Below are 13,830 nucleotides of genomic sequence, written 5' to 3'. Positions count from 1 at the left end.
ATATTTAATCTACTTTTTTCACTTTGCTTGAAAGGCAAAAGAGAGAAAAATAGAGATCTTCCATCCACTGATTCACTCCCCAAATGCCTTCAACAGTCAGGGTGGGACAGGCTGTAGCCAGAAGCCTAGAACTCAATCATGGACTCAAGTATTTGAGCCATCACAGCTGCCTCCCACAGTGCACAACAGCAGGAAACTGAAATCAGAAGTGGAGAAGCAGGGACTTGAACCCAGACACTCTGTTATGGGATACAGGCATCCCAAGTGGCAATCTAACCACTGCATCCAACATCCACCCCAAGCTAAAGAATCTCAAAATCCAAATAAGCTGGGAGGCAGGGGAGGGTTGGTTTGTAGGCTCAAGTTAGAACAAAGACTTAGGTCAAGGAGTTTCTAGAACACAGGGGAGTTCAAGGGCATCTCAGTCCAAGGCATTGTCACATCTCATGGGTCCACGCCAGAAACCCGAGACCTTGATGCCTTTGACTTACCTTCTCATGCCCCCCAGCAGCTGGTCCCACAGTTCCTCTCCTTGGAAACCTATCAATCCATCTTTCCTCCTTTTCTACCCTCAGTGGCATTTTCCTCATATCTGGGCTGAGTTACTGAAATGGCTCTTATGGGCTCTCCCTGCCTCCTGCGTCCAGCCTGGGCCCAGTGCCAACACCTGAGTTATGAGTGCCTCCGACTTAGAAGCACGCAGACCTAATTAAGTCCTTCATGGGGCTCAGGAGCCCTCATCACCAGACCTGCACCTGTGTCTTCCTCCTCAAGTCCTACCTCCCCTACCTGGCAGTGCTTGGAGTCGCCTCCCAGGAGACATCTGCACTGTGCTGGAGCGATGACAAGGAGCTCGACACGGGGGCAGCTGGGAAAGGTGTCCCAGGCCCGGGGAACAGAAGTGCCTGGAAGACCGACTTCCCTTAGGATTTTTGCATTTCGCCCTAGGAGCCAAAGGAATTCTGTGCTGCTTTGTGTGACTGGGCACTCCCCCAGGAAAGCATGGGGCCGACAGACCAGGGGAAGGCCTCCTGCTGTGTGACCCCCTGAAGCTGGCTGGCCACTTGGGTGTCCTGGAAGGGGAGGGGGGTTTGGGTCTGGACGCCTTATCAGTGAGCTGGGCAGACTCACGGTTTGGTTGAATCTGTGGTCCTCGGAGCATTCGGAATCATCCTGCCAAACATTTGTGGTGTTCTCTCGCGTCCGCCAAGTGCCCTGGGCCAAGCAGTGTCTGTAGGCCCTTCTTGGACTCTCTGAAAGCAAACAGAGCTCTGGAGGAAAGGTCAGAACACGCAGCCTGTTCCCCAAGCGTGCTAGAAGGCCACAAAGCTGTAGAAAATCCCAGGGAAAAGAGATTTTCATTTCCCCTTTTGGGAGCTCATTAGCATCTCTACTGTTTATTTGGGATGGAAAGAAAAACACGGAAGTTTCTCAATTTCCTAACAAACCATGATCCGCTAATGTCCACTGTGTTTACCCAAAGTCTGGTGACTCAGAGATGTCATAACCCCGCCAAGGTACAGCCCGGATCGGGGACACCACTAGGATGCCGGGTGCTTGCTCAGAGAGGCAGCATCTCCCTGAGGTCCACGAGGCAATGCCATGAAGAAGAGAAAGTGTTGGCATGTGGGAAGGCACACCCCTGCCACCCACTCCGCCACCTGCATGTGAGCTGGAAGCCTGATGTCCCTCGTGGTCAGCCCTCCTGCTCTCTAAGCCTTCCGGTATCTTCTTTAGGAACAGGGGAGGCCGGCACCATGGCTCACTAGGCTAATCCTCCGCCTTGCGGCGCCAGCACACCGGGTTCTAGTCCCGGTCAGGGCGCCGGATTCTGTCCCGGTTGCCCCTCTTTCAGGCCAGCTCTCTGCTGTGGCCAGGGAGTGCAGTGGAGGATAGCCCAAGTGCTTGGGCCCTGCACCCCATGGGAGACCAGGAGAAGTACCTGGCTCCTGACATTGGATCAGCACGGTGCGCCGGCCTCACCGAGCCAGCCACAGCAGCCATTGGAGGGTGAACCAACGGCAAAAAGGAAGACCTTTCTCTCTCTCTCTCTCACTGTCCACTCTGCCTGTCAAAAAATAAAAAAAAAAATCACAAAATAAAAAAATACAGGAACAGGGGATCATAATGGTTTGAACCCTCCATGCTTTAGGGAGGGTGAAATGAAAGCGTGTGTGTGTGTGTGTGTGTGCGCGCGCGCGCGCGATGCTGGGTGTCCAGTGCTGTTGTGACTCAGCCCTGCCTATCCCAGGAGTCCCTCCTGCCTGAAACGTCAAGGCCTGCACTTGCAAAGGAAAAGTAGGAAACACGTGGGAGCTCCCCAGTCCTGACGCTGCACCTCACAGACCACCAACAGTGATGGGCTGAATCCAGTTGATGGGGACCCACGTCGTCATCCGCCTGCCCACCTGAAGCTTGGCTGGGGTGTCCAACCTATGTCTCCATTAACAGGTCCCTCTGAACCAATCTCTTCAGCTCCTCCTCAAAATCTACCCCCCACACACACACATACACACATTGTCCAACAACCATGGATGAGAAACATCTTCCCAGTCCTCTGTCTCTAAACTTAGCATCACCTTTGCCTTGTCTCTGTCTCTCTCAGCCCTCCTTTGGCTCCTCAGCCAATCCGGTCATCAGTACCCTTCCAACAGATCCAGAGACCCACCCCCTGCTTCCGTCCTAAACAGAACCACCATCTCTCACCTGGATTACCAGACTCCTCTGGCAGTCTGGCCCCTGTGGGCAGTGAACTGAATAAACTCAGTCATACCACATCATGCTTCTGCCCAGTATCTTCCAAGGCCTGTCTGAGAACAGTCAGAGCCCTCCGCTGGCCTTCCAAATAGTCCAGTAGTGCCCAGCCCCCAGTGCTCTGCGCCCTGATCTCCTGCTTCTCCTCCTGCTACGTGCTCCAGCCACATCCGCAGGCTCCTCTCGAAGGATCTCTGCACCACTGTCCCCTTCTCCCCCGCACACACCTCCCCTGCTGGCCAAAACCTTTACCTCCATGAGTCTTCAAAAGGAAGCCTTCCATGACCTCCCAATTTACAAGTGAACTGACTCCCCCCACAGCAACCACCCCACCCTCCCCCCTGTTCTATCTTGTTCAGAGCAGATCATATCTATACTTAGGTGCAGTGTGTACTGACTATGGTCTGTCTCTCCCACTACACCGTGAGCCCCGCAAAGAGAGAAATTGGGGGCCGGCACTGTGGTGCAGTAGGTTGATCCTCAGCCTGCGGCACTGGCATCCCATATGGGTCTAGTCCTGGCTGCTCCACTTCCATTCCAGCTCCTCTACGGCCTGGGAAAGCAGTGGAAGATGGTGCAAGCACTTGGGGCCCCCGCACCTACGTGGGAGACCTGGAAGAAGCTCCTGGCTCCTGGCTTCGGATTGGCCCAGCTCCGGCCATTGCAGCCATTTGGGGAGTGAACCAGCGGGTGGAAGACCTTTCTCTCTGTCTCTCTCTCACTGTCTGTAACTCTAACTCTCAAAAAAATAAAATAAAATCTTTTAAAAAAGAGAAAGAGAGGGACAGGATTCTGCTTTGGTCACTCATATGAGGATGCTTCCCAAAGTTCATGGAAAATGGAATGAAAAGATTAAGTTTAATGCCGGCGCCGCGGCTCACTAGGCTAATCCTCCACCTTGCGGCACTGGCACACCGGGTTCTAGTCCCGGTCAGGGTGCCGGATTCTGTCCCAGTGGCCCCTCTTCCAGGCCAGCTCTCTGCTGTGGCCAGGGAGTGCAGTGGAGGATGGCCCAGGTGCTTGGGCCCTGCACCCCATGGGAGACCAGGAGAAGCACCTGGCTCCTGCCTTCGGATCAGCACGGTGCGCCGGCCTCAGCGTGCCAGCCATGGCAGCCATTGGAGGGTGAACCAACGGCAAAAGGAAGACCTTTCTCTCTGTCTCTCTCTCTCTCACTGTCCACTCTGCCTGTCAAAAAAAAAAAAAAAAGATTAAGTTTATTTTGGTCTAGCCAGGGGAGCGCCAATCCAAAGTGCTGAAGACTGGCACAAATGCTAAGACAGGCAGCTGCACAGGTGTAGAAGAGGCATGAAAAAGGCAGAGGTACAGGGGTGCATTTGCATGCAGAAGGGTCATTGGAGAAACCACCCAGAAGGAGGAAGGATTAGAAGCGAGCGTTGAGGTTGGGTTTACGGGCAGGGAGGCGTGGGCAGGAGCTTAGAGGTGGCATCCCGGATAGAGCTGTGAGCAAAGACCCTGGCTGGCAATAGCTGGGCAGGTGGAGGATCCTGGAGTGCTGCACTTGGCTGGAGCCACCGGGAAGAGGAAACAGGAGAAAGTGCCAGAGAGGACAGCAGGGCCAGGTGGCAGAAGGACTTGCAAAGCCATTTATAGACCAACTGGCATCTTAGGAGGCTTAAGGTGCATGATGGTTGGAAGGGGACCAGATCTGGGGTTGGGGACCAGTGTATAGATCAGGAAGTAGCAACGGGGGGTAGGAGTGAGCCACTCACCTGAGCCCAGCAGTGAGGCATGGAGGGGTGGCGAGGCCAGGGGACCCGGCTACCAACTGGGGTGAATGCGGGTGGGGCCATCTGGAGTGTGAGCCCATCACTGTCCCTCAGCTTCTCCTCCACCTGATGTCAAGCCTGGACCATTCTACCTGCACGACTGCTCTCTCGTCTTCCCCCTCCTCTCCAAACTCTTGGCTCCGCATGAATCCAGACTCTTAGCACCCCTTTTTCTGAACCACACAGCAGCTACCAGACACACAGCCTGGCTCCCTACATTCCTCCATCCCACCGCCATAGGGTGCCAATGTTGTCTTCCCAAACTACCTCTTCTTACATCTTTTCACGCCTCCACTCCCATCATGGCTGCACATAATCTTGCTCTACCAAGGCAAGTCCAAGGTCCTTAGTGCAGTACACAATTCCCTGTCCCCAGACCCAGACACCTGCCTGAGATACCAGCACAGCCTGCACGCCCCACCACACTCTGTGCTCCTCCTACTCTCAAATCACAAGAATTCCTGCGCACGTATTCACCTTTGTAGATGCTCCCTAAACCCCTGCAATTTTTTTCTCTACCTCCTCATTTTTACTGCAGGATCTCGTTTGGATGCTAAAGACTTAATGAAAAAAAAAATGCAGTGTGGAAGAGTCACTTCTCACCTTTTATAAACGGTACACTTCAGAAGCACAGAACCTGCTAACAGATTCATTCATTCATTCAACAGTCAGAGAATGGTCTGGGAGAGATCTCCAATCATTCCCCAAATGCCTGCAAGAGCCAGGATCGGGCCAGGCTAATGCTGGGAGCCAGGAACTCAGTCCACGTGGGTGACAGGAACCCAGTTACTTGAGCCGCCATCACCTGCTGCCTCCCAGGGTGTGCATTAGCAGGGAGCTGGAATCAGAAGCCAGAGGCAGGAGTTCAACCCAGGCACTGTGGTGTGGGATGCAGGAATCCCAACCACGAGGCCAAATGCCCACCTCTCTTTTTAACTTCTATGTAAATGTGGGTTTTTGATCACTTCTATCTTAGAGTGAAATGCACCTGTCTGTTTAGCTCTTGGATGAGAAGAGCGACTTTGTGGAGCTGGAGGGTGGGGGTCTGCTCCATGTGCCCTGGAGGAGTCCTGGACACTCAGGGCCTTAAAGACCTGGAGAACGCGAGGCGCTCGGCCTCCGACTCAGCTTCAGCTCCCACTGCCGAGGCATCTGCTGTGCCTGCCCTGTCAGTGATCCCCCAAAACAAGCTTAAGACACAGCTGTCGTACACTTTGCTCAACAGATGGGAGACCACAGCTCACAGGGCTCCGGGAACTGCTCTAAGTCCCAGAGCAGGACACAGAGGGCCCGGCTCCCCCCCCCCCCCCGGGGCTCCTGACGGCACACGCAGCGCTCTCTTCCTGCCTCACTGAGCTGGCTCCGTGTTTGCTGAATCATTCAGACCCCTTCAGGCGGCCAGCGAGGTCCCTCCTATCTCCACCCGCTCTTAAACCTCACATCCTTACGCCGCCTGGGTTGATTCCAAGTGGATTTCGTCAGACAGCAGCTCCATCCAATGTGTCCCTCCCGGAAATGCGGCCCCCCCTCTTCTCACTCATTCCTAGAGCAAACACTGAAACCTAAGTTTCGCTAAAATGGTGATTGCTTGGGTTACAATTAAATACAAAACACTATTGTCTCACCCTCCTCAGAAACACACCACCTTGCTTTGCCTGGAACTACATAACCGCTTATGTTTCCTGAGAATAGCTTCAGCTCTCCATATATTCGCCTGTGATCTTTGGAGAAAAGCAGCAAGATTCTAATCCTGTCATTGTTTCTCTCCCTTTCCAGAATAAAATAACCAAGAGGACAAGGCTCCTGGGGCAGGCTGGGATAGGATCATATCCTGGGCTCCTAAGTAGCAGTCACATCCTTGCAAAGGCATCAGGGTAAACTAAGGGGTTAAATTCGCCATCCAAGTCCCATGGGACTTAAAAAAAAAAAAAAAAAAAAACTCATGGATTCAAGGGAAAGTTAAAGTCCTTCCTCCTCATTCTGAAAGCTGTGTGGACATGAGCCTCCCACATTTGCCCCTCCATAAATCCTACCACTCTTGGCCTCACGGCAGCCAGGTCTGAATCCTATCTGCAAAGCAAAGACAACTATTCTGTGCATGGAAGGGCAGAATGGCAAGAAGATGGAGAGGGGAGATGCGACACTGAGAGCCGAAGGGGAGGCCTCTGCTGGGGGAGGAGGACTTGAGCAAAGCAATACAGGGGAGCCCTCTCTCTACCCCCAACTTGGTCTACCCGGGAGGGACCACCCCTTAAAGGAACGGTTGGAAATTGGGCACATAAGGTGTCTTACCTTCATTCCACCAAGGCAAGTAGGAAGGGCAGGGAACAGAGACATTCCCGGGAGAAGAATGAGGCCAACACACGTACATATCAAACGTCCCATTACAGAATATGCCTGTGGACAGAAGAGGCGCCAGAATGAACATCAGTGTTGGAGCCCGGGGTCCTCTGATAGACTCAGAGGCACCGGGGCGCCCGGAACCCATCTCCCTCCCATCAGAAGCCACTGTATCCTGTGCAGAGACCACCAGAGTGGTCCCCATTCTCCAGACAGGCTACAGAGGAGGAAGAATGATTTGGGGAGCACACCAATGTTGAATGCAACCCCAAGCGTGGTACCTTTGTCTACCCAACTTGACCTCCAGAAAGGAAGGGAGAGTCAGCCTCCAGGACCCTGAATGAAATGATCCTAGGAAGCCAGGAGCATGACAGGGGCAGCTCAGAGGCAATGGGCCAAGGTGCTTTCTCTTTGTTTCTTTGCAAGGCAGGCACATTACAGTATCAGCATGTGGAGAGGCAAGGCTGTGGGCTGACCAAACTACTGTGTCGTTGCTAGCATGTTCTGAACTTAAGGTGTACTTGAATAAGAGAAATGTTGGTGCTCAGATTTAGTTAACACCCTGGGAGATGGGGGACCTCCCCCTCCACAACCACCCACCTGGAAGATCTTCAGATTAATCTACAACCACTGCTCACGCCACGAGATTAGGCAGTGAGTGTGCTGTGGCACAGGGCTGCTAACCCCTCTCGCTTATTCTTTTTTTTTTTTTTTTTTTTTTTTTTTTTTTTTTTTTTTTTGACAGGCAGAGTGGACAGTGAGAGAGAGAGACAGAGAGAAAGGTCTTCCTTTCCTGTTGGTTCACCCTCCAATGGCCGCCGCGGCCGGCGCACCGCGCTGATCCGAAGCCAGGAGCCAGTGCTTCTCCTGGTCTCCCATGGGGTGCAGGGCCCAAGCACTTGGGCCATCCTCCACTGCACTCCCGGGCCACAGCAGAGAGGTGGCCTGGAAGAGGGGCAACCGGGACAGAATCCGGCGCCCCGTCCGGGACTAGAACCTGGTGTGCCGGTGCAACAAGGCGGAGGATTAGCCTAGTGAGCCGCGGCGCCGGCCTCTCACTTATTCTTTTACGAAGAGAGGTGGGGGGCTGTGTTCCCTCCCCTTGAGCCTGGGTGGAGCTTTGCAGCTGTCTGAACCAACACAGCGTGGCAAGAGGGGATGTCATGAGTGCTGAGACCAGGTCAGAAGGGGCCATGTGGCATTTAAACAGGCTTGCTGGCGGGCTCCCGCCATCACATGGAGGCGAGGTGCTCTGGCCACCTGCCCAGGCCCGACTCTCAGCGCACAGGCAGCATCAGTCAGCAGGCACAGATGCCTTAGAGACTCCCAGCTCAAGCCCGGACTCTGGATCAGAAAGCGGCAGACCCTGTGTGTGCTCAAGGAGTTCCTGACCCAGGAACAAGTGAGAGATGATAAATGGCTGCCATCATTTTAAGCCACTAAGCTCTTTTAAAAGATTTATTTATGGGGCCGGCGCTGTGGCGCAGTGGGTAAAACCTCCACCTGCAGTGCCGGCATCCCACAAGGGTGCCAGTTTCAGTCCCAGCTGCTCCACTTCCTATCCAGCTCTCTGCTATGGCCTAGGAAAGCAGTAGAAGATGGCCCAAGTCCTTGGGCCCCTGCACCTGCGTGGTAGACCCAGAAGAAGCTCCTGGCTCCTGACTTCAGATTGGCAGAGCTCCGGCCGCTGTGGCCAACTGGAGAGTGAACCAATGGATGGAAGACCTCTCTCTCTCTCTCTCCCTCTCTCTCTCTCTCTCCCTCTCTCTCTCTCTTTCTCTCTCTCTCTCTGCCTCTCCTCTCTGTGTAACTCTGAATTTCAAATAAATAAATAAATCTTTTTTAAAAGATATTTATTTGAAATATTTATTTGAAAGAGCAACAGAGAGAGGACACACACACACACACACCGAATTTTCTATCCTCTAGTTCACTCCCCAAATGGCCAGGGCTGGGTCAGGCTACAGCCAGGAGCCTGGAACTCCCACAGAGTGTGGGAGTCAAGTACCTGAGCCATCTTCCACTGCCTTCCCAGGTGCATTAACAGGGAGCTGGATCAGAATTGGAGCAGCCAGGACTCGAACTGGCGCTCTGATATGGGATGCCGACACCACAGGCAGCGGCTTTACCTGCTGCACCAGGACAACGGCTCCAAGGCACTAAGCCACAGGTAACAGCTACGAACGAGTACGTACCAGATGGCTTCTTGAGTAAGTCTCTCCTGCACTTCTCCCTGTACTGAGCCCACTTCCGAGTCGTCTCCTCAAGGAGAGATCCTGTGACCTGAGCAGACAAAACCACAACCACCTCCCATTAGCTGCAAACACCACAATTCTCAAACTTCCCCACAGATGGGCCCACGACAGCTTGCAGTGCAGACACAAACAGAATTTCTGTGGCATCGGATTGTCTATCCTAAAACACACAGGAATTCCACATGACTCCAGTCTACTCATACTGGTTTTAATGCAAACACAAACAGTTTTTAAAACTCTTTCAAAGAGCTTGACACTCCAAGAGGACACAATACACTTGGGCTACAGCTTCACATGTTCCCATACAGATACACAGCTGCCCACTCCTAGGACTACTGGACCCCAGGGACTCTGAAACACGTCACAGAGAAGTCAGGAGGCTGCAGGGGCCCGCACTGCCCAGCTGCCTGTGCATGCAGGCCCAATGGCCCCGAGTGGACAGGTGCTGTGCCCAGGCCTTGGGAATCTATTGCCTTGTGACATCGCCCTCCCCATCCCACGGATCCTCCTCTTGGTGGCTTTCCAGGTAAGTGAGCTGTCCCACCGGGGACCAGTGCCCCTTCTTTTGTCTTTGAAAGACGCACTCTCAGGGATTCTCCAATTGACCCATATTCTGGGAGCTGGTATTGTGTGCCAAGACTTGTGTAAAGAGGCAACTGCAGGAGATACAAAGAAGAGCAAGACAAAGCCCAAAAAGGATTTAGAATCAGCTGAAGACAAGGCCACTACATAATCAACTGGTATACCAAGTCAGGCGGCACCCTGATCCAGCTTGCTCCCATTCCCTGTGGGCTGCTGTCCAGGGAAGTCCAGTCCGCTCTGTCACAAACCAGAAACCAGTTGCCATCCTCGACTCTTTCTGTTCCACCCCAACCCCACCCCCATATCCAACCAGCCACCAGCTTCCATCAACTCCACCTCCTGAATTTCTCGTCCAACCCCGCCTCCCACCTCGTCCACTTCCTGCCTCATACCGCCATCCACCTGCCTCCCCATTCCAGAAGGTCCCGCCCTTCCACTGTGCCCTGTCCACTCTCATATTTTGGTCACGCCTGTCCCAGGTCATGCCCTCTCACCACTTCCTGTTTTGTACTTCCCATTGGCACTCCCTTCTGGCAAACTCCTATTCATCTCTCAAGGCCCAGCTCAAACCTTGCAGCCCCTGGCCCAGCTCGACCACTTCTGTCCCTGAAGTCTTGAGCTGGGAGCCCGCCTCCTCTGTGTCCTCCAACCGCACGCACGACCAAGCACCACAGCCCACGGCACCTGCTGCCAGCAACTATTCACTTGCCACCTCACTCACTATCCCATGAATCCCTTAAGGGCCGAGCTACGTCTTTTCTGTATTATTATTTGAAAGAGTTATAGAGAGGCAGAAGGAGAGAAAGGTCTTCCGTCTGCTGGTTCATTCCCCAGATGGCCACAAAGGCTGGAGCTGGGCCGTTCAGAAGCCAGGAGCTTCCTCTGGGTCTCCCACCTAGGTGCTGGGGCCCAAGCACCTGGGCCTTCTTCCAGCTTTCCTAGGCCCATAAGCAGCCCATAAGCAGGCAGCTGCACGGAGCAGCCCAGACTCGACCCGGCGTCTATATGGGATGCTGATACAGCAGGCGGCAGCTTTACCGGCTACGCCACAGGGCCGGCCCCTTAACTACATCTTACACTTGTGCACAGAAAAAGAGGATTCTACCCTGGTGGTCATACACTTCCTAGCAAAGCAACAGAGGTGCAGCTCTGGGCGGTAGGTAGGGAAAGGAAGACAGAAGGGGTTAGTTACGTAAGTCACCTGGCTCATCGGGCAGCTTGGAGGTTTTGGCTTCTCTCCCACGGAACGACAAACTCGGGTGCTTTCCTGGGGCATGGGGAGGATGAGGTAGGACGAGCAGGTCACAGCTGTGGCTGCGGGGGAGGAGGGAGGAAGCGGAGTGGGAGGCGGAGCCGGGGAACCTGCTCGAGGGGGCGGAGTTACCGCTGCTCTTCCGCTTCAGAACTTTCTGGGCCGGCGCTGCGGCTCACTAGGCTAATCCTCCGCCTGCGGTGCCAGCACCCCGGGTTCTAGTGATGCGAAACCCCAGGGAGCCCCCAAGTAGCACCCCGGAAAAGGAGGCTGGTGTGGAGACCACCACAGACCTCAGGACCCTCCGTGGACCCTGAAACACTTCCGTCTCAGGCCCCGGGCACTCGGCAGGGACTGTTCCTGATGGTAGCCGCTGCCTCACAGAACAGTGGTCCTAGGTGCGCACAGACCCCCAAACTCAGCCCAACGATGGGATCCAAGCCATGCGCCCCACTGTGGGTCCAGGACCACCTGGGGATGGAGAAGACCCTGGTGGGGTCTTCTCACCTGGTCAGGGTGAGACATCTTCAGACGAGTCCGGAGTTGACCAGGCCCTCTCAAGAGAGAATGAGGCTGGGATCCAGGATGGGAACCCTTTTTTTTTTCCATTCCATCTGCTTGCAACTGCCAGAGGGGAGCCCTGGAGTCCCAGACAGCTTTTCTCTAGCAACTTTTCCCACCATTGTAACTTGCCAGCCTTGTGGGGAGGTGAAGAGGTGGAAGAAGAATATGATGAGGAGGAGCCCCTTAAGTTCCCCATGATCTTTCGCGTGTGTCCGGTGGAAAGAAAGCTCCATCCTGGAGACAGAGGCACCGCCCCCAACCAAGGAGGATCCCCGGGAGGGTGGACACAGGGACCCCAGGTTCCCAGGTCAGCATCGCTTGAGCTACAGATGGAGTCAGGCTGAGAAGCGCAGAGGCCTGGGACTGTGGGGAGCAGAGGAACTGTGTCAGCTCGGGCAAGCAGGCTTCCGGTGGCTCACTGGACAGCTGGCACTGGTGGGAGCGTACGTGGAAACCTGTGGTCATCTCATCTACGCATGCAGGCAGCTGAAAGGCAGTGATCTGGACCGATTTCGGGTGTGGGTGGCAGTCTAGGCAGGGCGGCTTGGGGGCTGACCCCAGGCGATGACCCAGTCTCTAAACGGGATCTTGTACGTCGGGGCAGGACTGCGCACCCACTTTCTTAGGCTACTGGGTGCTCTGCTGCTTCTGGCTCCGGCTGTTTACAGTTGGGGTGGTGGTTTCTGGTGGGATCGGGTGACCAGTGAGGCTGGAGGGATGAGACCACCTGGCCCCGCCTTGGCTGGATTCTCCAACCTTCCAGCGTCGCAGGCCATGACAGCAGATGGTAAGAAGAGTCAGTGGGGTTGGCTGGAGAGTTAGTTGGTTGTCTTGGGTCAAGCAGAGGACTAACAGACAGGGGAATGCGCCCGTCACTGGTGGGCGGTACTGCCAACCTGAAGAGGAGGTGGCTCGACCCTTGGCCACAGCTGGGGTTCCTGAGGCTGAGCGAACCCCTTTCCTGTGCTCAGGGTCGAAGCCACAGCATCGGATGTTGAACTGGAGAAGGCCTATCGGCAGCTGGGCTAGCAACCATGGTTCATCATCTCCGGGCTGAGGAGGCCTTCCAGGTTGGACGGGCAGCTCGGGACACTGTCCTGAGAGGTGGAAGGACTATGGGATGCAACGAATGGCAGAGAATGAGCTGAGTCAGTCAGTGAATGAGTTTCTGTCCAGGTTACAAGATGACTTCAAGGAAGTGATAAACAAACACTACAACGTGTACCGATGCCAAGGAGAGCGTAGGAGGTCTGAGAAGGATCGGGAAGCTGAGAACGCCAGGTGCTGTGCGGAGTGTACCAGGCTGCAGGAAGGAGACTTTGGGGCAGAGTTGGGTCTCACGATCACCTCCTTGGCACTGATGGATGGAAAGCTGTATGACGTCACAGCTGTATGATGTCACAGCTGTATGACGTCACAGAGAGCTGGATGCCAGTGAGTGGGAATCTCCCCCAGATAGCCACAGAGTCCCTTATCGCATCTCGTTTGGTTCTGGGATTCCGGGCACCAGTGGGCGGCAGAGGTAGGTGTTATTTCTCTCAATATGATCCATCCACTATTGCAGTTCTGAATATGGCTTCAGATGACTGGTGTTCAGGGATGCTCAATGCCTTACTTGCCAGGAACTTTGGGTACTGACTCAGATATGTTTCGCTCTAACTCATCTCTTGCCGTACTATTTCTTGTGTTACCTCTCAGAGCCACTCCAGATAGCCTTCCTGCTGACCTTCAGGGTTTCTTGAAGGGGCCCCCAGGCCAAATGTCGAATGGGAATATCTCTGCAGCTCCTCAGCCTGGCCCTGGGGCCACTACAGCCTCAAAACCCAACAGCACAGTGCCCAAGGCTGAAGCCAAAGCAAAACAGCAGAAGAAAGTGAGGAGCCCCCTTTAATGTTGACCCCCCCACCCTCAAATCAATGTCAGGAGCTAAAAGGGCTGTGTACAACAGAAGAAAAAAGAATGAGATAGGACATGTGTAGCAACAGGGAGTGGAGGAGCTGCTGGTAAACCAAGATGCTTCGTGTAAAGGCTTTCCAATGTAATTAGACACATACGGACACGCAGACATATACACACAGACATATACACACATAAACACAGAGACATACACACACAGACATAGATACATACACATATATATACACACAGAGACACATACATGCACACAGACATATGCACACATAAACAGAGACACACATACATACACAGATGTAGACACATACACACAGAGACATATACACACATACATAGACACAGACATATGCACACATAAACACACACACATACACATAGA

General features: G+C 54.0%; 1 protein-coding gene and 1 pseudogene across 2 annotated transcripts in view; one reads left to right on the top strand and one right to left on the bottom strand.

Annotated features, from left to right (window-relative positions):
• Positions 1-13,830, bottom strand: part of GLP2R (glucagon like peptide 2 receptor) — a 78,299-nt gene that overhangs the window by 56,656 nt on the left and 7,813 nt on the right. Inside the window, exons 1-4 of one of the 2 annotated variants that reach the window (XM_070061385.2) lie at positions 10,923-11,057; positions 9,080-9,167; positions 6,837-6,941; positions 1,132-1,253 (exon numbers count right to left, since the gene is read on the bottom strand). In XM_070061385.2, the coding sequence (XP_069917486.2) occupies positions 1,132-1,253; positions 6,837-6,941; positions 9,080-9,167; positions 10,923-10,997 (390 nt within the window). In that variant the 5' untranslated portion in view covers positions 10,998-11,057. Of the gene's footprint in view, positions 1-1,131; positions 1,254-6,836; positions 6,942-9,079; positions 9,168-10,922; positions 11,058-13,830 lie in introns of those variants that run through there. The other variant, XM_089318379.1, reaches the window with a different exon arrangement.
• On the top strand, positions 11,005-13,428 carry LOC100338771 (dnaJ homolog subfamily C member 14-like; annotated as a pseudogene).

This window comes from Oryctolagus cuniculus, chromosome 17, assembly GCF_051225735.1.
Source record: "Oryctolagus cuniculus isolate XC-2025 breed Fujian yellow rabbit chromosome 17, ASM5122573v1, whole genome shotgun sequence".
NCBI lineage: Eukaryota > Metazoa > Chordata > Mammalia > Lagomorpha > Leporidae > Oryctolagus > Oryctolagus cuniculus.
Note: the sequence above shows the minus strand (reverse complement) of the source record. Positions and strands in the feature narration are given on the sequence as shown.